Source organism: Coturnix japonica, chromosome 8 (genome assembly GCF_001577835.2).
Source record: "Coturnix japonica isolate 7356 chromosome 8, Coturnix japonica 2.1, whole genome shotgun sequence".
Lineage (NCBI taxonomy): Eukaryota > Metazoa > Chordata > Aves > Galliformes > Phasianidae > Coturnix > Coturnix japonica.
The window spans coordinates 4585249-4608300 of NC_029523.1; the positions used below are offsets into that span (position 1 = coordinate 4585249).

General features: G+C 42.7%; 1 protein-coding gene across 7 annotated transcripts in view; it reads left to right on the forward strand.

The window, feature by feature from the left end:
- The first annotated feature begins 3438 nt into the window (after positions 1 to 3438).
- Positions 3439 to 23052, forward strand: part of RABGAP1L (RAB GTPase activating protein 1 like) — a 160482-nt gene continuing 140868 nt past the window's right edge. For 2 of the 7 annotated variants that reach the window (XM_015869563.2, XM_032446098.1), the window contains exons 1-7: positions 3559 to 3836; positions 16376 to 16543; positions 17825 to 18017; positions 19462 to 19672; positions 20287 to 20461; positions 21141 to 21301; positions 21516 to 21626. In XM_015869563.2, the coding sequence (XP_015725049.1) occupies positions 16409 to 16543; positions 17825 to 18017; positions 19462 to 19672; positions 20287 to 20461; positions 21141 to 21301; positions 21516 to 21626 (986 nt within the window). In that variant the 5' untranslated portion in view covers positions 3559 to 3836; positions 16376 to 16408. Of the gene's footprint in view, positions 3837 to 6499; positions 6518 to 16375; positions 16544 to 17824; positions 18018 to 19461; positions 19673 to 20286; positions 20462 to 21140; positions 21302 to 21515; positions 21627 to 23052 lie in introns of those variants that run through there. The other 5 variants (XM_015869566.2, XM_015869565.2, XM_015869564.2 and 2 more) reach the window with 5 other exon arrangements.

The following is a 23052-nucleotide window of genomic DNA, read 5'->3' on the forward strand; positions in this document are numbered from 1 at the left end:
CTCCTCTAGACCTCATTTAAGGGCCGACAACCACTAAGGCAGCATCTCTTGGAGATTGCTCCTTGGTGGAGATTGCCTCAGCAGTTCCCAGCAGACTGAAGGCTTCCATTGGGTGAGTTTTTCCTGTAAATAACCTTTTTGGTATTTACAACTATTATCTTTTATTATCACTGTACAGGCCTCTTCTTTATTCCAAAAGGAGTACATATGGATAGGTATGCTTATTTTTGTATGAGACAGACAGCATAAATCTATTTCCAATTCACACAGATGTGTTAAGTCTTTAAAAACAGGTAAGAGTGGATATATGAGTCAAGCACTAGAATGGATGAGATATGCGAGTCAAACACTGAAGAACAGGTAAGAATGGACATATATTTATGCACTGTTTTCTGAGGTCCAACAGCCACAACACACAAGTGTCAGGAGACAAAGGCTTGAATTGATCTCAAGATCACAGATCTAAAGGAAAATTACAGGAATGCAACTAAAAATTCTAAAGACATTTCATCTTTTCTGTGTACCCTGATGGAGATTTGCATTCTAGTAACCTGCTTCTCCATTAATGCTGAATCCTGTAGCTATTGCTGCTCAGTTTAGTTATCAGATCTTAATAAGAGCCAACTGATGGATATCTCCCTCAGAAAACTTTATCACGAAACCTTTAATCTTATTCTTCTGAACTTTTCAGGTGAAGGGTTAGTTTGAAGGTCAGGAATTCTCATAATAAATTCACACACTGTTGAGCAGAAGTATGTCGACAATACAGAAGCCTTTCCTCCTCTCTTTGTATTTTGCTCCACATTAAGATGGTCTTTTTGTTGTAGTCCTTACATCTTTGTAGGGCATCACTACTGGAACTTACCAATTGCAGTTTATTACAGACAGGCCTGAAGCTCCAGTAGCTTTTCTGATGTTAATATTCAGAAGAAATCTTTTTACAGCAGCTTTTGGGGACATCTCACACTTCTGAAGAATGTCAACAGATTGGCGTTTATGGACATAAGACCCTTGGCTTTAAAGGCAGGAGAGCATGGATTTGGCAACAGAGTAATTCCAGATATTAGAGAATGTGTACAGTACACACAGTGTTTGTGTGGGTGTATGTTGATATAAACTGAGCACTTATGAATATACATAGTATATAAATATAAACACAAAAGCCCTTTGTGATCTCATGGTAGCATTTCCTAGCACTCACTTATGCTCTTATCTGACTTTGTTTCTTAAACAAGATAGAGATCTTCTAACACAGCAGCATGAAATGTAAGCATTAGATCTATGTAAGCATCAGGAAATAAGTAGATGTTGGCCCTTTTTAATCTATTTAATAACAAGCCATCCTCACCTGAGCAACTGAGCCTACATTAATTGATTGACTAGCCATGAAGTGGTCACTCCTGTTGTGACACAGGGTGTGGTACATAACACATACAAGTTATGCAAGATAAAGTCAAACTGATTCAGTTTCCCTGTGCTCTATTACTGTGTTCAGTAATCCTGATGCAAATTCAGAATCAATTGATTCTTTTTCATAATGACAAACAAAGGAAATAGAGAGATAAGGTCGTGATGATAAGAGCTTTTACATCCCCAAACCCATAAAGGCTTCTCCCTTCATTCTGGCCCGTTACTGAGCTGCTGGCACTTTAGCAATAGCATTGAACACGCTGCTGGGTTCACATTGATCTGTTCTGTCAGAAATAACTCGTGAATTCATTTATGTGCTATTGAACCACCAATGTGGGAAACCAGCAATCACATTATAAAATAGATTATCTATATCCTGTTCTTGATTATGTGTCCAGAATTCAATGCTGTGTTTATTTAAGGCAGTGTCAATATTTAATTACAATTTGTCAATGTGCTGAGCATCTTTAACACGTGGAACTTCTCCATATCTTGTAACTAAAAGCCTCAATAGGTGTTTAAACTGGGAAATACTTCCCATAAAGTACAAGTATTAATTACTTACTGAAGATAATTTGACTTGATCTTACCTCAGGCAGGTGATATTTGGCAGCAGCCTTATGATTCTAAGGATATGAAACCTCCCTAGATAGACAAAAGTCACTGTGGAATCTATTCTTAAGTATTTCCAATGCTATTAGTTCTAAACATCACTTATTTTTTCCAGATTTTAAAGCTTACTTCAGCAGTGAGCTCTATATTGAAGTATATCAGGGCAGAGTGCTCAGATGTACTGTGAAGATCTGAGGCAAGGTCCTTGTAATACAAAGATAGAGAAAACGTTTCTGGGACCTTTCTAGCTGTATTTCCTGCTATATCATAGAATTGAATATATTTTTCCTGGCATTTATATGTGAGTTCTGTAGAGACCAGGTTGTGAAAATAGTACATGTGAACTTTACAGCTCCAATTAAACACAACTGGATTCCTTTATCTATCCAGCAGGATTACCCTTCAGCTCCACATAGTGGATAATGCAGGACAGGTCTGGCATTGATTTTTATCTTTTTACCTGGGCAGATTTTTATCTATCAAGGTAAAAATCCACACTGTTCTTCCTCAGCATATGGGTGCTGTGTGTCCTCAGGATTTTACTGCACCTCACAGGGGATTGTGGTCACTTGTCTTCTAAAGTGCTCGCAGCTCTCACCTGAATGGTGTATCCTCTATGTCCACATTGCATTCACTTCATATCACGTCACCTAAACTCACGCAGTTTGAGATTCAGGACAAAAATATCAGGAGATGAGGAACTTCTTGTTTAGCCGTGGCTTTCTCTCATTACAGAATCACAGAATCACAGAATTACCCGGGTTGGAAGGGACCTCAAGGATCATGTAGTTCCAACCCCCGACAAGTCTTACAAGTCTTTATGCTGTGTATGATTTTATTTAAGTTATGGCACCATACACTTGATCTTGTTGGTCCATGGACACTAACAGCCGGGTTACTGGGCAAACTCTTGCAGTGATTACAGCCGTTTCTGATCGTGTCTTTCAGTTCCTGCTGTGTGCTGCTCGCATCCTCACACAACTGCAGCACCTGAGCGTGTGTCAGTAACACTGTGTTCATCTTACTCCTCCCCCATAACATCCATGGCAGCTGTTGCTGTGCTTTAATCCCGTGCTGCTCTGCTGGGCTGTGTCCAACGCTGAGAGCATGTGAGTTATGGGGTAATTTGAGTGCAATTTGTTCCACGTGGAATACAAAGGGGAGGAAAGAAACCGACGGGGCAGCCTCTTGTTATTTGCACATAAACGGTGCCGATGTTTATCTAAACACAGGTGTCTATTTACCACTTGAATATTCAATATTGACTTAGCCGTACATAAACACCTGATAAGGAGCCCGCAGCGCCGCGAGCCACAGCCAAACAAGCGGCGCGTTTCGCAGGCGGCGCTGCGTGCACGTCGCTCACCGTCCTTCGGCCGCAGCCGGGACTTTAACACTTTTACAGCCGGCCTTTCTCACGTCCAGAGGGACGGGGAGAATCGTCGCTACAGCTCATTCTCTACGTTAATGCTGTAGGACTCGGGCTGGGGTGGCGGCGCTCTCGTCCCGCCGGCAGGGGGAGGGAGAGGAGGAGGAGGAGGAGGAGGAGGAGGGGAGCGGCCCTCGCGTGCCCCCACCCGCTGCGCCGCGCTCTGCCATCCGCCCCGGCCCTTCCTCCCTCCTTCTCTCCCTCCCTCCTTCTCTCCTTCCCCTCCCGCCGCCGGAATGTGGACGGCGCTCTGCCGGCCCTGAGGCGGCTGCGCGGTGGCCGCTCTCTACTCTCTCGGCCTTCCCCGCCCGCCGCCCCGCGTCCGGAGGCGGGCCGGGCCGGGCCGGGCCGGAGTCGCCCCGGAGGACGGCTGGGCTGGGCAGCGGTGAGAGAGGCGATGCCGCCGCGGGGCTCCCGGGCTGAGGGGGGGGGGGGGAGCGGGCCCGGCCCGCCGCTTGCGTGTCCCGCGGGAGGGCGGCGGCTGCGGGGAGTTCGCGGCGTGAAGTTGGGTGCGGGAGGGAAAGTGCAGTCCGTGCCCGGAGCTGGCGCAGTCCTAACCCCGCGCTGTTGGCACGGCTCAGACTTACTGCCTGTTTTCGAGTGCTTTGCTTTTTTTTTTTTTTTCCCCCCTTTAATTTCTCCGGCTTCCTGCTAGGCCCTCCCCGGCTGAGGCTCGGCACAAACATCCGTGTCCTGCGGCGAAGTGCTGCCCGCGGTTGTAGGATCCCGAGGCGGCACGGTGCGCTCTGCCGCCTGGCTCCGGAGCGCCGCGCGTCCCTCGCTCCCGCTGTGCTCGCAGAGCGACGTGCCGCTCCGTTCGGTTGTGCTCTGCCGTGTCCCGGCCTGAAGCAGTGCGGGGTGTGCGGCCGGAGTTGGGGCAGGGCATTGGAGAGACTTGGGGGGGCGGCTTTGGGGCTCCTTAAAAGCCAGCTATGCGGTGATCTTATACCTGCGTGCGTGCATCCATCCCTTTGCGTAAACCCCAACAGATTGTCAATTATTTATTATTAAATCTTAAGACAGTAATAAATCCAGCAAGACATAAGGAGTAGCTCCCTTTAGTAAGCGCTGCTGCTCCTTTACTCAGGTTGTAGTCTCACATTTTTCTCCACGTAAAACTCCAGATAAAAAGCAGCAGTCTTTCTGTCTCCAAACAGAGTTGGCTGGCTGATGGTGTTGCAGGCATCATCATCTCCCTGTTAATTAAGGAGTAGCGTGCCTTTGTTTGGCCTAACCTTGTCAAAGCAGGTAAAAGTCCTGAGCAGAGTCAGCCTGACTCATGTGCCACGTCTTGTGAATGTGCAGGGGGAAAAGATCAGTTCTGCACCTTATGCCTGTGCCTGGGTAGCACGGTGTTGTTCATTTGGGTGATGTGATATTTGTGCTTCTAATTAAGAGGTCAGTTTGCAGTTTAAAGTTGAAGACACCACTAATGCAGTCACGCTCGGTTGGCTCAGTGTTGTAGGAGTTGAAGCTAATTCAGAGAGGTGTATGAAGCGCTCTGCAGTGCTCTCTTTAAGGTAGTGATAGTGAAATGCAGGATCGCTTGGGTAAAAATAGAATGCAGGCCTTTGGAAAGAGATTTACAGATTAAGGTTTGGTGATATTACTAAGAGGATTGCAAAAACATCCAGGCCGTAGTGTGTACTGCAGAGCAATTGAGGATGAGCTGAGCTGGGGCTGCTGCTTCCCTTGTGTCAGCAGTGGGATTTGTACAGCAAGGAAGTGAGTTCAGAGAACTGGTCAAAAAGCAGTACTTGGTATTTCTTTTTTCCCCCCTCCAGGTTACTTTATGGTTAGAACAACTTCCTGAACTAGTTCGCTTGCCAGGTTATAGGGATGCTGACTCCATCCAAAGGGAGAAGTGTGTTGCAGTGCGTGTGGCTATTGCTGTAGCTCTGATGCAGCCATGAGCTGCAGTGTGTGATGTGCTGATCTGGGTCGTGCTCTGAGGGGTGTTAAGATCATGAAAGGAGCTGCCCGCAGGATCTGCTGTGTGTGTGGCTGGCTTTAGTGCAGCTCATGCTGAAGGTAATAAATTATAAGAGCTCCCGGTGTACTGGCATGCATTGGTCAGGAAGTATCATTGGTGTATCATTTGTGGTGGTGCTTTTTGTTTTTGTTTTTCTCTAAGCAACAGAGCTACCTCTATTTCTGCACGTTAATTCTGCTTGCCCACATCAGTAGCTGGCTCTTTGCTCTCTCCTTGGTTATCCTTTCTTCTCTCTGAACTTGCTGTTCATTCATTAATTGCAAAGAATGATGTGGGCATTACTAGATAGAGACATTTGTTAATTTGTTCAGCTCTAATTTAAAAATAATCAGTCGTATTTTTATTACTTCTGTTATAGCTGAAAGGCTATTTCAGACCTGACTGACCTTAGTAATTACAAACCTTCTGATTTCCAGTTCAGACCAATTTGTCATTAGATTATACCCATCCTACGTGCCCAGTGGGCTGATACGCCATGTCAGCACTCTTAATCCTGGTAGGGCAGCACAAGGGATGCACAAACGTGTCAGATGGCAGCAATGGACCTTTTAAATCTCCAACCACCAGCTTACTAATCTTTGCTGTAAGTGCTCTTTCACCTTGTGAATTTTAATCTTGACCTTCTAAGTGAAAACTAAAATGTCTATTTCAAATATTAACATTAAGCCTTGTAGAATTCTCCTCCTAAAGAAGACTAAGGTGCTTTAAGTTTATTTTGTAAGGTTTTTTTTTGTTTTGATGTTTGTAGTTTTGATAGTTTATTCCAGCCTCAATCATACTTCACTATAGCAGTGCAAGTATTAAGAGAGCCATTGTTGTAACCTGGATAAAGGTGTATGGGAAATTGGTAATCACAGCCTGAACCTCTGATTAAAATCAGCTGAGGCAAGTGTGGGGTCAGCTGTGGAAGCACAGGTGAGAGTAATTAAGCTGTGCTCCCAGAATGGGTGGAGCTTGACTCCACCTCCTCTAGACCTCATTTAAGGGCTGACCACCACTAAGGCAGCATCTCTTGGAGATTGCTCTCTGGTGGAGATTGCCTCAGCATTTCCCAATCAAAGGCATCCAATTGGGTGAGTTTTTCTCCCTAAATAAACTTTTGAATATCTCTTACCATTTTTGTTACCATCTTTGTATTATTCCACCTTACAGCGTGGAACTGTGTTGATGGTCTTCCATGTCCGCTGCTTGTCTGTAAGCCAGCCATCTCCTTGTACTGATGAGGTGTACCTTGTTCGCAGTGGGTCTGTGCTGGCTGTTCCCAATAACCATGTTCATCTCAGGCATAGGAATGGCTTTCAGGAGGATTTGCTCTGTGGTCCTCTTGTTGCATTTGGATCTGCAGCCTGGTGACAGTGGCCAGCTCCCTCTGGACTTTCAGATGCATCCCACCTGCTCTGACAGATCTGGGTGTTTCCAGTTTCCTGACATGCATCTTTATTCCAGCAGACTCTGCTGCTGGGCTCAGGGGCCTGGGGGGCTGGAGCCATGAAGGAATCTTGAAGTTATACTTGTTGGTGCTAAGCACTCTGTAAACCTCCGTCCTCCCAGGGTGCTGTACAGCTAAATAATTGTGCTTTTAAATTATAGTATTTATATTGTGTAGTTGTGTGTATCTTAAGGCATACAACCAGGTTTTCTTTGATAGGAAGAATGTTCCACGTAATGGACTATTGCATTTTATAAGCTGATGTTCTTATTTGCCTTTGGAAAGAGCAGATTGAGAGCCAGGGCTTCTTACTCTGAGGACTGACATTAACTTAACAATTAGGTCACACTAATTCACTGCTGTTTAGAGTTGCCACCTTTTATGTTAACATGGTTTCTGTCTTAACAAGAAATCACAATAATTTAAGAAAACACACCAAAAAACCAACCCACAGCAGCATTTTGTTGTGAGTTGTTATGTTGAAACACAAGGGTTATTTTTCAGTGCAATCATTCATTTAGCATTGTGGGTTTACAGTGAGTTAATAGGAGCATATCTTTTATTAGTATCTTAATGACAACTCCTACAGCAGTCAGTACTTTCTTTGGAGGAAAGCAATTGAACGTAATTAAAATCAGCTATTTTTACTTGATTACTGCACTTCACAGAGGTCTGGACTCCTATTGACATAATGATTAAGATGGACAAGAAAAGTACAAGTTAGAACAGTGTAAAATAGTGTATTTTTTAATGGAGATAATTAGTAAAGAAGTAATTGAGGTATGATCCGTAGATGAGTTCATTTGTGTGTATGTTGTGTATACGTATTTGTATTCCCAACAAATGTTTCACAGTTAACGTTGTAAAGAACTCCCCAGCTGGTGCACTGTCCTTGTGCTTGTTTCTGTTTGCAATACAAAGTCCAGAGCTTTAATTTAGGAGTAGGTGCAGAAATGTAAGAACAGGCAAAACAGTTAAAATAAGTTTGCAGAAATAATCTGCAAGTTGTTTCTTTGTCCTTCAATAACATCCAGGTGTCTTTCAGCTCAATGCGAGCACTGCATGCTGACATCACTCCACAACAGCCTGTTCCTTGGGGAACCTTTTGGATGTTGGGCTGAATCATCTGGAGTGCCTGTGGCAGAGAGCAGTGCTGGCTGCTTTTGTTTCTTTCCTTTCTGCGAGGCCTTTGCTTTATCTTCTTCCTCTGGCGTATACTTTCATTATTTCCTGTTGTTTTCAACTCAGATCTCGCAAGTAAATTCTTGGTGGCAGCGCAGCGTAAGTAATAGTTGTCCCCAGTCCAAGCTGCCAGTCTGTGTGTGTGCTCAGTGCAGTGATGGTGTTAACACAGGCGCTCGCCCAGCCAAGCGTTGAGCCGGGAGGAGCTGCTCCAATCCTCCATTCTCCTCTGGGGTTATTGGTCACTCAGTGGCAGGAGGTGCCCCATCTCCTTCAGCATCACTGCCTTGTGTCCTTGTGCACCCAGCATAGAAGGTCGGTAAGGTTGCCACTTTTGTGGACAATTCTGCACCTCCTGTATGTTTGAGATATTATTACTGGGCTATCTGTAGCTTGTGTCATCTTCGGTAATGAAATTGGAAGAGAGCTTTCAGTGTGTGGCATTGGTTGCTCTGGGGGTAAAACTTGAAGTGGAACGCAGATCAGGCAGTGCAAGGAAGGCAGGCATTTGGAAATATCAGTCCTGTCAGTTCCTGCAGGCTGTGTTCTCACATAGATGTCTCTGTATAAAACCTTTTCTTTGTTCCTGTCATACTTGATCCTATTCATTGATACTTTAAGAAGAATAATTTGAGTGCGAGTTATTGACTGTATAAAGTTCCAGGGAATGGATCTGAGAGGTTTGTATGCGGCACCTTTGTGACTTTCCTGCTTTACTTCCAATAAAAACACTTTATACCCAAACTTAACATTTTAGTTTTCAATTTTCAGCATCAAAACGATGAGATGTGGGTTTGTGTCACTCTGCTTTTCCTGGGTGATGGCAGCTTTCCCTGCTGTAACGCTGGCTCTGATGTTATGTAGTGTCCCCACCTCCTGTAGATGCAGTGTATTTTCTTGTCTGTCACAGAATGCTTGCTTTGCTAGCTCGTATGGTGCTTAGCAATTGGAGAGACACCTCTATGGCTCCTCAGGATTTGCCAGCTGGACTTAACTCCATTAACCACTACCTGCTGGGCATGGCCCTCTAGCCAGTTCCTTACCCAAAGAAGGGTATACATGTCCAGGCCATGGGCAGCCAGTTTCCCTGGGGGAATACTGTGAGAGACAGTGTCCAAGGCTTTGCTGAAGTCTAGGTAGGCTGTATCAGCAGCCTTTCCCTTGTCTACCAGTCTGGTCATGCAGCCTTAGAAGGAAATGAGGCTGGTCAAGCACGACCTGCCCTTGGTGAACCCATGCTGGCCGGGCCTGATCCCCTGGATGCCACACACATGCCATGTGATCTCACCCAAGATGATTTGTTCCATAACTTTCCCTGGTACTGAGGTCAGGCTGACAGGCCTGTAGTTCCCTGGATCCTCCTTATGGCCCTTCTTGTAGATGGGAGTCACATTGACAAGCCTCCAATCCCCCAGGACCTCTCCAGATAACCAGGAGCGCTGATAGATGCCAGAGTGCAGCTCGGCAGTTCTGCCCCCTGCCAACTCCCTCAGCACCTGAGGATGGAGCCTGTCCAGTCCTATGGACTTATGATGGTCCAGATGGAGGCGGGGCTCTAACTGTTCACCTGAATCACTGGGGGTGTATTTTGTGTTCCATCCCAGACTTCCAGATCAGGGTATAAAGTGTTAGTTTCAGTGGCATTTGTTGGAAGTGATGCTCTGTGAGGTGTGTGTTTGGCAGGGAGAAAGGCTGGCACCCAGAATCTCAGTTGCCTGTATCACACTGCTCTTCCATATGGTCTTTTCTGCATTACATAATGTGTTTCTATTGGGAAATAATTGCTGGTGGAGAAATTATGTGCTAGAATCTTCCAGTGTGTTTAACAGAGAGAGTCTTATAACAGAGAGAGTTCCATAGCCCTATAGGCTAAATTAGGCCTATTTATTTTTCACTAAAGAAATAAAGGATTAAATAGAAGATCAGTGTTCGTTTGGTGACAGGTAACAGTGTGAACATGTGTTTGAGTTGCTCCTTGGTGCTGTTTGCTCTATCCTAGAGGTAGAAATTGGAGCTGCTGTGCTGAAATGAGTTGTTTTAAACCTCTGATAAGCTGCACAGTGAACCTGTGCACCAGAACTTGATGTATCTGTGCTGTGCTTTGTGTTGGTGGGGTTTGTTTGCTTTTCCTTCCATAAAATAACCATAAAGACTGATAGGATATCCCTCTTCAGGATAGTGAGGCCTGCTTTGTTTATGCTTACTTATAAGGTGTACGCTTTCAAAGGGGGTTGTTAGGGAAAAGACTTTTAATTGGCAGAAAATCCATATATCCTTTAATGGCTTACATACAGATTGGATTGGTTAGCATTGCTTGCACTTGTGAACAGTGTGAAGTAGTATGTGTGAGTGAGAGGTGTGTATGGTAGAGTTAGCTGCCTGGCACCTGGTGGCTCGTGCCATTAACTGTGGCCAAATCTTAGGCCTGAGGAGTTGTTTCTTTTTAAAGACTTACTCCCCAACCTTATTTTAACTCTGTTTTGTAGCTTGTGCCCTGCAGCTGTTCCATTTGTTCGTGGATGCCCCATCCATCCCTGGAGGTGTTCAAGGCCAGGTTGGATGGGGCCCTGGGCAGCCTGGGCTGGTATTAAATGTGCAGGTTGGTGGCCCTGCCTGCACTGGGGGTATTTGGAGCTTCGTGGTCCTTCCAACCCAGCCATTCTGTGATTCTGTTTGTGGCATTTGAGTGAATGCAAGCAGGCATGTGACTCAGGGCTGCCTCTGTGGTTTACCTGATCTTCTTTCCTTTATCTGGTCTGATAGTTTGTTTACCATTTGTGATACCCTTCTCCCCACACGTTCCAAATTGTAGTTCACATTGGTGGGTTTGTTTTTTAACGTGCTTCTCATCTTCCCTCTTGCCTGTGCTTTGCAGCAGTTGATGATCTCTGCAGAAGAGGAGAGGTGCTGCTTCTCTGTCGGGCTGTAAATGTCATAAATGTCAGCTGCTTCCTTGCCTGAGTCACCGTGCTCTGCAGTACCAGCGTGTCTGCCAGCGCCCCGACAGGCCTGGAGTCGAGATGAAAACAGCCTTTTTCCCTGTGCAGCTCCAAATGGAATCTTTGCAATGTTTAAGTGGCTCGGTGGCTTACGTGTAATCAGGAACTCCAGCTCAGGAAAGCTGTTTCTCTCCTTATAAATCCCTTAGTATGCAAAATGCAATCAGTTCAGAATTCGTTCTTTAAGCTGTGGATGCAGATTGCTTTGAAGCACAATAGTTGTTTTCTTGTTTACGTAGCTTTCTTTTGAATGTTTTCCTTTTAATAGATTTTCCTTGGCTATAAGATGGACGTAGGGCCAGTCTGTGCTGAGGCCTCCTGTATCCTCTGTATCCAGGCACCCAGTACAGGAATTGCAAACAGGCTGCTGGCTGTGAACAGGCTGATTATCTGCTGTGCTGTATGAAGTACAAGTTCACTTTCACAGAGGAGACAAAGCTGCCAAAATAAGCGACGTGGTTTTTCAGCTGTGTGGTCATTCTTTGTTTTTATTTAGTTTGAGTTCTTACCATTGCTTTCATAGAAACTAGACTTTTAATGCATAAACATGGAAGTACATTTTAGTATGTATATGACAGGGATCTCTTTTATTTTAGGTTGATTTTAATCTAGGGGAACAGTAAAGCAAGTAAACACTAGTTCAAAACACTTTCCAGGTGTGTTTTGAGCTGTTTTTCACAGCCAGAGATAGGACACTGGGAAACAGTTTATGGATGGTAAAGCAGCAGATAGTACGAGCAGAGAGGTTCTGCTTCTTACATGAAGATGACACAAAGAGAAATGGAGATGGAGGGTGAAATTAGAGCGGTGATGATCTTGGATTTAAACAAATGGAGTGGGATTTACAGTAACAGTTATGACGTGCCTCGGGGTAGGAAACAGTGGCAAAGACTGAGTTATTTGTGTGGGTATCACTGGCAGTGGGTGCCATTTCCAGTGCCTTAAGCAGGAAATCAGAATGAAATGCACGTTACCTCTATGTAAACTAGAAATGTGAGTCACATAGGGCTTGTGTTTTCAAGTTCAGTTAGTTTAATGCTCTTTTGGCTCATGTGCATTGTATTGAGTGGCTTAAAAAAGGGAACAAATGACCCTTTTCAGTGTACATCTGTGCTTTGAACATCTGTTAGCAGAACAGAAATCACCGCATAGTCGTGTGGGACCTTCCTCACAAAAGGCTTCCAGAGAGTCCCCTGGAAAATCTTAGTTGTTAAATTTAATAGCATTTTCTTTTATAAAGAAAAATAAATCATTATTTTTTTTAACTTAGGTTGAATTTGAGCATTAACTTTGAAATATTTGTTGAACACAAACTGGAAGTAAATGCAAAAATACCAGGTCAGTGCTTCATAGGGCTAGTTCATGTGTATATTGGTATTTACTAATGGGACCAGTTTGATGAGGAAGTTTATGAATCCATTCAGGGTCTGGATGTGCATCACTACCCAGGCCTGTGTGTTTCTCTTTGTGATGTGGTTTTCCAGTTTACATGCAGTATGAAATACATGGCAGAGTTAGGGAGAGGGGGAATTGAGAAACACCTCCTCCTGTGTCCCCTCCTCTCCTACAGCAGGGTAAGCCGGCTGTAGGTAGTTGCAGTGAAACCATGGTGCCTTACTGGAAGGAAGTGTTGTAGCTTCTGGGTCTGGGCTGTCTGATGATTAGGATGTATATATGGCAAGTTCCACTTTGGGGCCTCCAGAGAACTGTATTCCAGGTGTGTGTGGTGTTGTTTTTATCTTCCTTCTGTGGTATTGTCACAGGGTTCTCCAGTTGTTTTCTGTGTGGCGTTGCTCATCTGTGTGGAGGAAGAACTGTCCTCTCTATGGGGAAGAACAGGACAGCTCAGGAGTTCTCTTAAAGAACTTGCTTCCTTGTGGTAGTAGAATGTACTTCAGCATTTCTTACTGTGAAGAGAACTTGCAAAGCAGTTTGTCACCGTTTTTCTGAAGATGTGGTTGGAAGATCCCTTCTGATTCTGGGCTGTGATGGCTTGGGAAGTTCCCATCTGCTCCGTAGTTTTATTCTTGGAGTGGCGTTGGTCAAACAGAAGGTTTATTTGCACCTCAGACGTGTTAATTCATCTGAAGTAAAACTGCAGCAGGAGCTGAGCAAAGCCTATGGGCTTGGTGTGGAAGTAGCTGAGGTGCTTTACTTCTGCTGGCTTCCTGCCCATCACGTGTACTCTGAGCAGTAACCAAATGCAAATGCTGAACCTCTTTCATGACTGTTGTGAGCCATGGTTCAGCTCCAGGAATAAACTTAACATGACTGTAGGCTATATAACCGTCTGTGTGTTCTGACTGATGTGCTCCCACCTCACCCCCAGTTGCTGGCAGTCACTTGTTCCAGGCCTTTATGAGAAACAGGGGAGTTCATCTCTCTGCGATGGGTGAAACAGGAGTAAGTACTCAGTATGGGATAAAGCGAATGCTGAAAGTGAAATAACGTAACTGTCTGCTGTCTGGAGGTGACTGGAAAGTCCAGAATGTGTTTCTTTCTTTTCTTAGTCATAAAGAATGAGAAATAAAGTAAAAAAAAAAATCACATTTTATTTCTTCCCTTCCCCAAAGTGCCCTAATCTGTGATTCATTCAGGAAAGGTTTTCATTCTTGATACTGCTTTTCTTCCAAAGTGCTTTGCTGGAGTAACAGAATGTGTGTATTTTTTCCCTCTAAGTAGCTTACTTGTTAATGCAGTAAAGCCTCAGTAATCTGCTTGAGACTCAGAGTTACATTATTAAATTCTCATATCAACTTCAGTTGTTTAATTCGAAACACGATTCAGTCATGCTTTAGACCTGGTCTTGGCAAAAGCCTGAGGGGTTTGTGGGCTTGTAGCTTAGGTGAGCTGATATGGGAGGAGATGTGTGCTCCTGGAGCTCACGGCTTGGCCTGCTCAGGTCTGATTACCATCAGAAACCGGGCTGGTTTTGCTGTGACTAGAATGGCACAGAGAGCATCCGCATGAGTAATGCTGATGACAGGTTGGAGTTGGAAAGGTAGGAATGAAGGGGTTTAAGGTGGTTTGTGCCCAGCTGGCATAGCAGAGGTGCCTGCACACCACATCGTGGGTCAAGCTTGAGCTGTACTCTCAACAACATTAAATTCCTTGCAAATCTACTGTAACTGCAGTGATGTGCATGGTATGCTTTTAGGAATTCCAAATTGAATTAGAAATTCCCTGCAGTCATCTAGTGTTAATTATATTTCCTTCCTCTGTTTCGGAAGAGGAACTTGCCTAAAACTATCTTTACCCACGTGGGGATGTTTTGTACTTGAGTCTGCTTTCAGCCTTTTACATTTAAAACTTCTTTTGGTCCCTTTTGCCTAGAAGACCTTTAGAGTTAAGATGCCTTAAAATGCTGAAATCAAGCTGACTTCAGTGCAGAATCCATGACCAGGGGTTGGGTGGAGCTCACATGATGTCATGTCTGCAAGCTACTGCTTTGGGTTCATCACACTGCCAGTCCAAACTGGTAGTGTCATTCTGAATATTACAGCAGTTTGGAGGCTTTCTCCTAATGCCACTCTCCTGACAAGTTTTCTGTGCTGTAATACAACACTTCAAGTTGAGTTTTTTTAGTTACTCTAGGCTGGATGTGGCTCTGGGCGGCCCGATGTAGTGGATGGTGACCCTGCACATAGCAGGGGGGTTGAAACCAGATGGATCATTGTGGTCCTTTTCAATCCGGGCCATTCTGTGGTTCTCTGGGATTTCTGTGTGTAATGCTCTCACTGGCTTGAAAGGTAAAATTGTGGTTGTGTTAGGGAGAGAGAAAATTTGTTTGGAGAGAGGTGTGTGTGAGTTTACCAAGTCTTGAGAAGAGCAAAACGATAGGAAATGTTTTTGTATTGAACTTGGCTTAGTTCCTAAACTTGCTTTTAGGTACAAAGTTGCTGAGCTGCCTGTTGTGGCGAGCAGGCTTCAATAGTGCTTGTTCAGAATGGAGGAGGACTTGTGTGTCTGAAGGGCTGTTTTTGTGGTTCCCTGCCAGTAGACCTAAATTGGTGATCTTGATTGCATGTTTTGAAACTAAAACCGAGATGTGAGCGTGGCACAGTTCTGTGCCTTGGTACTGCTGTGAAGGCAGTGGGAAGCAAAATCTGCCCATGCTCACAAGTCACAACTCAAGTCTGACTGAGCTTCTCTCTCTGAGATGCTTTGCAGCTGATCCTTCCAGTGTGAAACTGGGTTTGGTGGGGGCTGAATAGGTGGGGACTGAGCAGAGTTTGAGCTCTCTGTATCCAGTTTCAGGGTAAGCATTATATTCCACCTTGCAAATAAGGCAGTAAGTGAAGGTTCCCCCTCTGCTCTAGGTTATTCATCACAGCTTTGTCTTGTAAGGAAAACACTGCAGCACTGAGCTGGACTTTCTGGAACCTGATGTGGAAGCACACTGGGAGTATGTGCCACTTACCAAGAGTATCTGAAAATACCTTTGCTTCTTTTAACAGAGGAATTATTAAAACATGGATTCACTTTAAAAACAGCATCTTAGTCTGTCATTCCTGTAGGGTCCAAGGAAAATGTTCTATACTAATACAGATGATTCTCTCTTTGTGTTGGATACCTACAGTTGTTCTCATTTGGGAGTGCTGGGAATGGTTTAAATTGTTGGTTTTTTGGTACTCATTTAAACGATCTTGTAGAGATACCAATCCTTTGCCCTTTTTTGGTTGTGCCTGGGCTTATTTCTGCACAGAGAAGAGGAAACCTGTTCTTGGTTTCTGTAATATTTACAGCTAATTTTTTGTGAGTAACGTGATTAACTGATGTGGACTTTTCAGAGAAACTGCTGAGAAGAATATGATTGTGGTTTAGTATAATCTTTGATGCTTTATCACACGTAGATCAAAATACCCCGGTGAGAAAACGTTGCTAAATGTGTTTTCGTGGGTATGGCATGTGTTTGGGAAATTAGTCATCAGGTAATTTGCATCTTCACCTAATTTTGGTGATGCTGATGTTGAGAAATTTATCTGTATGAGAGAGAAAGGAGGAAAAAGGGCAGGAGTTGGGGAGGTAGAGGGAGCAGACTCTGGAAGGTTGTGGATACTCCAGGGTGAACTTGGTTGGGGGTTATCTATGCGTGCAGATAAAAGGTTCTGCTGTTCAATCACAGCATTTTTAATACCCTTAAATACACCTTGCTATTAAAAAAGTTCTTACAGAGATGAAATTAGAGAAATGTCCTTAAATGTAGTATAATACATTCATAAAACTTGGGGTATTATATTCCCTGAGAGAAATTTCCTGTTACACCCGTTAAGATATGAAAGACCGAGTTTTTAATCTGTTCGTAATGTTTTTTCCTTCAGTAGGTGCCTGTGGCAGAAAACTGCTGACCTGATATGGAAGTCAGAACATCTTATAGCGAAGCCAGTAGAATTCCTGAAACCGTATCCACATTAATTAATGAAGAATTTGTCGTGGTTCACCAGCAAACTGAAGACTTGTCTGGGAAAGATGCAAAACCTCAGCTAAAGGTTTATTGCTGTTTTATTTGAAATACAGAATAAGGTTTATATTGAGCAAAAAAACAGCTGCTGCCTTGAAGTATTTAACTAAAGATACTTGAGTGTGCTTGAGGAGAATCTTACTGTCCATTTTTGTCAGTGCTTGTTGCCAGTGAAATTAAGGGCTCAGAGTAAGGAAATGTGGCAGTTCAGTTTTCCTTGTAGAGGTAACTTCTTCACGGGCTGGTTTTGTTAGTATTCTGTGCATTTATGCATTTAACAGGGACTACGAATTCGTTCTTTAAAAGAATAAACTCCAGATTAATGCTTGGGAGATATTCTTTATTTAGTGATAAGAGCCTCAGGATGTTTTTCTTTAAAGAGCACAATTAGGCTGCATAGAAATAAGCCACAGTAGATGTTGGTTTTGTTTTCCTTCTAATGGCTATAGGCCTTTTCTAGAAGCTTTCTACCACAGACTGCCTGGATGTTTTAGTGTTTTGGTATCAGCTGATTGGTTAATTGCAAGTTTCCCCAAATCAGTTGCTGTAGCAGATGTGATTCACTTGGAAAAATGGAAAATTGTTCCCCTTGAAATGACAACAATGATTTTATGTTTCCATAACTGTTGGGCAGTTATTTACAACTGATGATTTCAGTCTGAAATTTAATTAAACACCGACTGCTTCTTTAGTAATTATATCTACAAGATAGAATCCATAAAGCAGCTTTATTACTGGCTGTGTTGTTTTTTGTTTGGAAACGCAGGTGTCTGTGAAAAGCACTTGTCTGGGGGGGAGGATGAACATCTGACTATTTTCTGGCTGTTTTTATACATTTACTTTCCTACTCTGTGGAACAATTGCTGAGGCAACTGAACTGGTTTGGACTAAGAAAGCACAATTTTCTGTAAGGAAAATGTGTAACAAATTCTGTTCTCTGTTTCGAATGGAGAATCTAAACACAATAGTGTTATTTTAACAGAGGTCTGTAGGTTTTGGATGGTTGTTGGTCCAGCAATGAGAAGATGCATGTTGTGTTTGGTGGGATGAAACACATACATGTGTGTCGTGGGATGCAGTGATTAGTGATCTCAGACTGTTCCATGGATTTTTGATACCTTACTGATCAGTTCCTCTTAGTAATATATCTTTGTTAAGGTACAGTCTTACAGGTGCTTAGCTTGTTTTGTTTAGTAATATTTCTTAACTTTTGCAGTAAGATTTTGTGTTTGAAAGATAGTAGCCAAAATAAACATACGTACAGCTATATATTTTTTTGGGAAAAAAGATAATCTCCATCTATTTACAGGTGTTTTCAAATGGAGATGATCATCTGGAGAAGGCAATGGAGGAGATACTGAGGGATTCAGAAAAAGATCAGAACGATTCCACTGCTGTCCTCGTAGGTTCCGGTGATTCATGCTGCCAGGCAGCTGGACTTGGCTCAGCAGGTCAAACAAGTCATCCGTCTTTGCAACTTGTTTTAGACCCTTCTACTACAGGTATTACTGAAGAGTTCCCCTGTCCTGCATTGTGTTCCACATAACTCTTGCATATATGGTAGTTCTTTTCTTTAAAGCTTGAAGTTGAAATAGATATAATGCTTTCTGGAACTTAATTTCGAATCTATTCTGGAGAATATTGTGGGGTTTCTTCAAGGTTTCCCATTAGGAGAAGATTGTATGTAGGAATAGATTGGTATCAGATATGCCTTTGCTCACTTGTCATCAAGATAATTTTTGTTTAGTTTAGTTAGGGTTCAGTGTCAGATAAGCGCTGAATATGCTATTGGTAAGATAGAGATGCTGCTGATGGAATATGAGAAATGTCAAGATTATGTCCATTGACACATATTCAGTTCTGCAGCATTTTTGACTTAACTGTTTCACTAGCAATGGTTGTAGTAAAAAGGAAATATGAAGAAATAGAGGGCAAATTGCTAGGAAAGACTTGGAATTTCCATTTTTGGAGCTAAAACTCAGCTGAACTGGACCTTGAGCAACCTGATTCAACTAGCTCTAGTCTGGTCTGTTCTGCTTTAGAATGAATTTAAGATGGAAAGGATCTCTGGATCCAGTAACCCCGTAATCTGGATTACAGAATCACAGAATCACAGAATGACCCGGGTTGGAAGGGAACTCAAGGATCATGTAGTTCCAACCCCCCTGCCTAGCAGGGCCACCAAACACACGCCTTTACTAGATCAGGTTGCCCAGGGCCCCGTCCAACCTGGTCTTGAACACCTCCAAGGACGGGGCATCCACAACCTCCCTGGGCAGCCTGTTCCAGGGCCTAACCACTCTCCTAGTGAAGAACTTTCCCCTAACATCCAACCTAAGTCTTCCCTCTTTTAACTTAAAACCATTTCCCCTAGTCCTGCTATTATCAGCCCTTTCCAAGAGTTTACTCCCCTCCTGGGAGTAAGTTCCCTTCAGGTATTGAAAGGCTGCAATGAGGTCACCCCGCAACCTTCTCTTCTCCAGGCTGAACAAACCCAACTCCCTCAGCCTGTCCTCATAGGGGAGGTGCTCCAGCCCCCTGATCATCTTTGTGGCCCTCCTCTGGACCCTTTCCAAAATCTCCATGTCTTTTTTGTACTGAGGGCTCCACACCTGGACACAGTACAACAGATGGGGCCTCACAAGAGCTGAGTAGAGAGGGACAATCACCTCCCTGTCCCTGCTGACCACCCCTCTCCTGATGGAGCCCAGGATCCCATTTGCTTTCCGGGCTGATTACTCTGATAATACTTGGAAACCTGTGTTAGAATAGACATAACGTTAATATTATGCTGCTCAGTGGATTTCTCACTGTTAGACTTGGATCCTCTTGTCCATTCTTACAAGCACCAGGAGATTTTGCTATGGAACTTGTTCAGTAACCATATGTAAAAATATGTATAAAAAAAACCCAAAACAAATAGTTAAATGGTTTCTTCATTTTCAGAAGTATCTGCACGAAGGTCATCTTCTCCCAGTGAACCCTTGGAAGAGGATAGCGTGTTGTTTAACAAACTGACTTACATGGGTTGCATGAAGGTGTCTGCCCCTCGGAATGAGCCAGAAGCTCTACGTGCCATGGCAAACTTGAAATCCTCAAGTCAGGCCCCTCTCTCTGTAACACTCTATGTTCCAAATGTTCCAGAGGGCTCTGTGAGGTAATGTGTAAATGTTTCTTTTGTTACTTGCGCCACATGTGGAAGGTGGATTTGAAGTTTGTTACTCTCACAGGGAGGTGGAATTGTTGGATTTTTGGCTCAGGTTCTTGTACAGTACAGTGAGACGCTTCACCCTTTAAAAGCAATGTCTGTGGAAGTGCCGTGTTGATGATCATGCTCACCTCTTTGTGGGCATCTTCTTGAAGCACTTAAAATGTGAAGGATGAATTGACCAATGAAAATGAAGCATGAGGCTGAAAGTCATTTTTGGGTGTAAGATCACTCTGAGATTTAGTTTCTCTCTGCTGGTTATCAGCAAGTACTTGTTCATTAGCTTTAGGGCCAGATATTCTCAGGCATCTTGTTCATTGATTTCTGCTGTTTTGGAAAGAGTTTCTATGTTTGTCTTACGGAGCATAAAAAAATTAGGCCACTGTTGCAACCAGAAGTATTTAGATCTTATGGTCAGCAAGCCTGACTTATCTGTTCTATTCTCAGTCCTGTATACTTAGTTATAAGTTTAATTTAGGTATTTATCTAACTGCAGGAAGTTATTTTGTGTACATTTATTTGATTTGCTTTTTTTTGTTCTTCACTGTTCTTTTCTTTGGCAGAATAATAGATCAATCAAGCAATGTGGAAATAGCCTCTTTTCCAATCTATAAGGTGTTGTTCTGTGTGCGTGGACAGAACGGGACTGCAGAAAGTGACTGTTTTGCATTTACTGAAAGCAGTTGTGGTACGGAAGAGTTCCAGATTCATGTTTTCTCCTGTGAAATTAAAGAGGCAGTAAGTATTAAATATGGTATAATGGCTCATATAGAGGATATAAAGGATATCTGAGAAAGTTATTCCAGATGTGGGAATGGTATGTGTTTAGAAATATATTAACACTTGTTTAATGGATTTTACAGAATGTGCAGATAGTCAAGTGTGACTATTAATACCAGCTAGAAGTTACAGTATTTCAGTGAGATAGCAAAGTGCATCGTAATGGGAGTGTTGTAGAAAGCCTTTTGTTTTTCAGGCCTTGTTTGAGTAGACTCCAGGTTAGTGTTGCAGTGCAGATCTTGGGAGTTGGAAAGAATCACTTTATAGTGCTGAGATTGTCCTTGATATTTTGGGAAGAACCGCTGATAGTTTGAGATAGGAGGATTTTTTAGGCTGGAAGAGTAAGGGGTGGAAAAGGTGACAAAACAAGATTCTCCTTGCACAAACTGTAAGATGTGTTATTAAATGCACAACTCAGAAAACATATTTTTAGTGTCTGCCAATGAGTTGCATTCCCAATCTTGTAATATATTAACTTACTGAGAAAACATTGTTGAATGCTTGTGAAACACATGAACTAAAAGCTTTGTGTTTTAAATAAAGCTTAAAAAAAATGGAAAAGGAAAAAGAGCAAACATGGGTGTTTTTTTTTCATGTTTTAATTGATAATACTGCTTGTTCTTTTGCTTTTCTGCAGGTCAGCCGAATTTTATATAGCTTCTCCACAGCATTCAAACGTTCCTCCAAACAAGTATCTGATCACGTTAAGGACTTCGTTCTTCCTACTCCAGACAGCGATGTGTACACTTTCAGTGTATCCTTAGAAGTCAAAGAAGATGATGGAAAAGGAAATTTCAGGTAATCTGAATGGGATGGGAGAGTTGAAAATCTTCTTGAATCAAACATACTTGCAGAAGGCACAACTGTTGTGCTGCAGTGAGATTGATTTAGCTTCTTTTCATAAGTGCTTTATTCCTGCTTTAAGGAGGAAGCTATTGCTTTGTTTTTACAGTTTTCTTCTCTGCATGTTAATGTCTTCTTTTCATACTAACTTTTGAACAATTTCGTTTAGCCCTGTGCCAAAGGACAGAGACAAATTGTATTTCAAACTTAAGCAGGGAATTGAGAAGAAAGTGGTGATTACAGTTCAGCAGCTCTCGAACAAAGAACTGGCCATTGAAAGGTAAGAGCCGTGTAAAAGTAATGCAGATCACCCTTTTATGAGAACAGTAGCTCTCAGCCTGGCTTTGCAGGTCATGCAGCTGAAAGAAGAAAAACAGCGACAAGTATTATTGCATAATGAAATTATAAAATTATATAAAATCACATAGGTGTGTGGTTCAATTTTAAATAACATCACGTGTATGACTTAAAAGATAAGGTGGGAACACAATGTATTAGAAGCATAGCATGTAATAAGCAAACTTTTCATCTTAGTTGCATTTTTTGAATGTGAATTTTTTGAACTAGGATAATTAGGGTACTCACATTTTTCATTCTGTGCTTTTTTGTTCTTAATCAGCACAGAAAACCACATTTATTATAATCATTATCACTATTGGCTGTGTTGTGAAAGTAACTAAGTTGGGTTGTCTGAACTATGTTCAACCTAGGTCTTTTTAATGGAATTGCACATATTTGGACTCAGCCGGACAGTTGGAAGAAGCAATTTTATGTTGGAGTCTTCAAGACCAGGATTTCATTGTAGTTCTTGTTCCTGTATGGTTCTGTTGTTTATCTTAAGTAAAGTTGATGGATGGTTGGTGACCAAAGGTGTATTTACTGGAAACTGAAGGAGGGGGGAATTCTTTCAAAGTAACTTTCTTTTGTGGGAGGCAGTTGCAGGAATAGCCAACCATGTGCATGAAGAGAAGCTGTTTGTTGATACCTTCAGCAATGGGGACTGTTGCTACAGCAGTAGTAGGCATTGCATGAACTTAAATGAGGAAAATCTTTCTCAGTGCTTCATATTTTAAAAAGAGCAAATGCCACTAGATGGCAGGCTTAGCAAAAAAGTAACAATAGCAGAATTTGGTTGCGTTGCAGGGAATTCAAGATAACAGAATCTAAGGAACTCTAAACACACAGCAGGTTATTTTATCAGTAATGTAAAGCCATTCTTTTGCTTCTCGTTAGATTAAATTTGTAATGGAAATGAAGTTGATTTGAAAGTTCATGAATGATTAACTCATTGTTTTCTGAACAGTATTAATTCTCTATTTAGCATTTTCTTTGTGGGGGATCTTAAGGTGTTTGGTTTTGTGTTATTTATTTAGTTTTTCTCCTCCTAAAACTACCTTCATTAGAAAAGAGCTTTAACTTACATGGTATTTAGGGTGGAATCATAATCCTAAGTTTGGATGTTATTTTTATCACCACAAGCTTTGCTGCTGAGTTATTTAATTGGTGTAACATGCACAGCCTTGCTGAGTCATGTAAGTGTACGTTAGGCTGGAGCCTGTACTTGGTGTTCATAAGATTGATGTGCAGAATACTGGCTGGTTTCTTACTACTACTTGAACTCACTTGAAGTCATTTTACTCTTTTGAACTTAGAAGAGTAGCCTTGACTCTTCCAGTAGCAGGATGTTACCAGTCATCATCAGTATC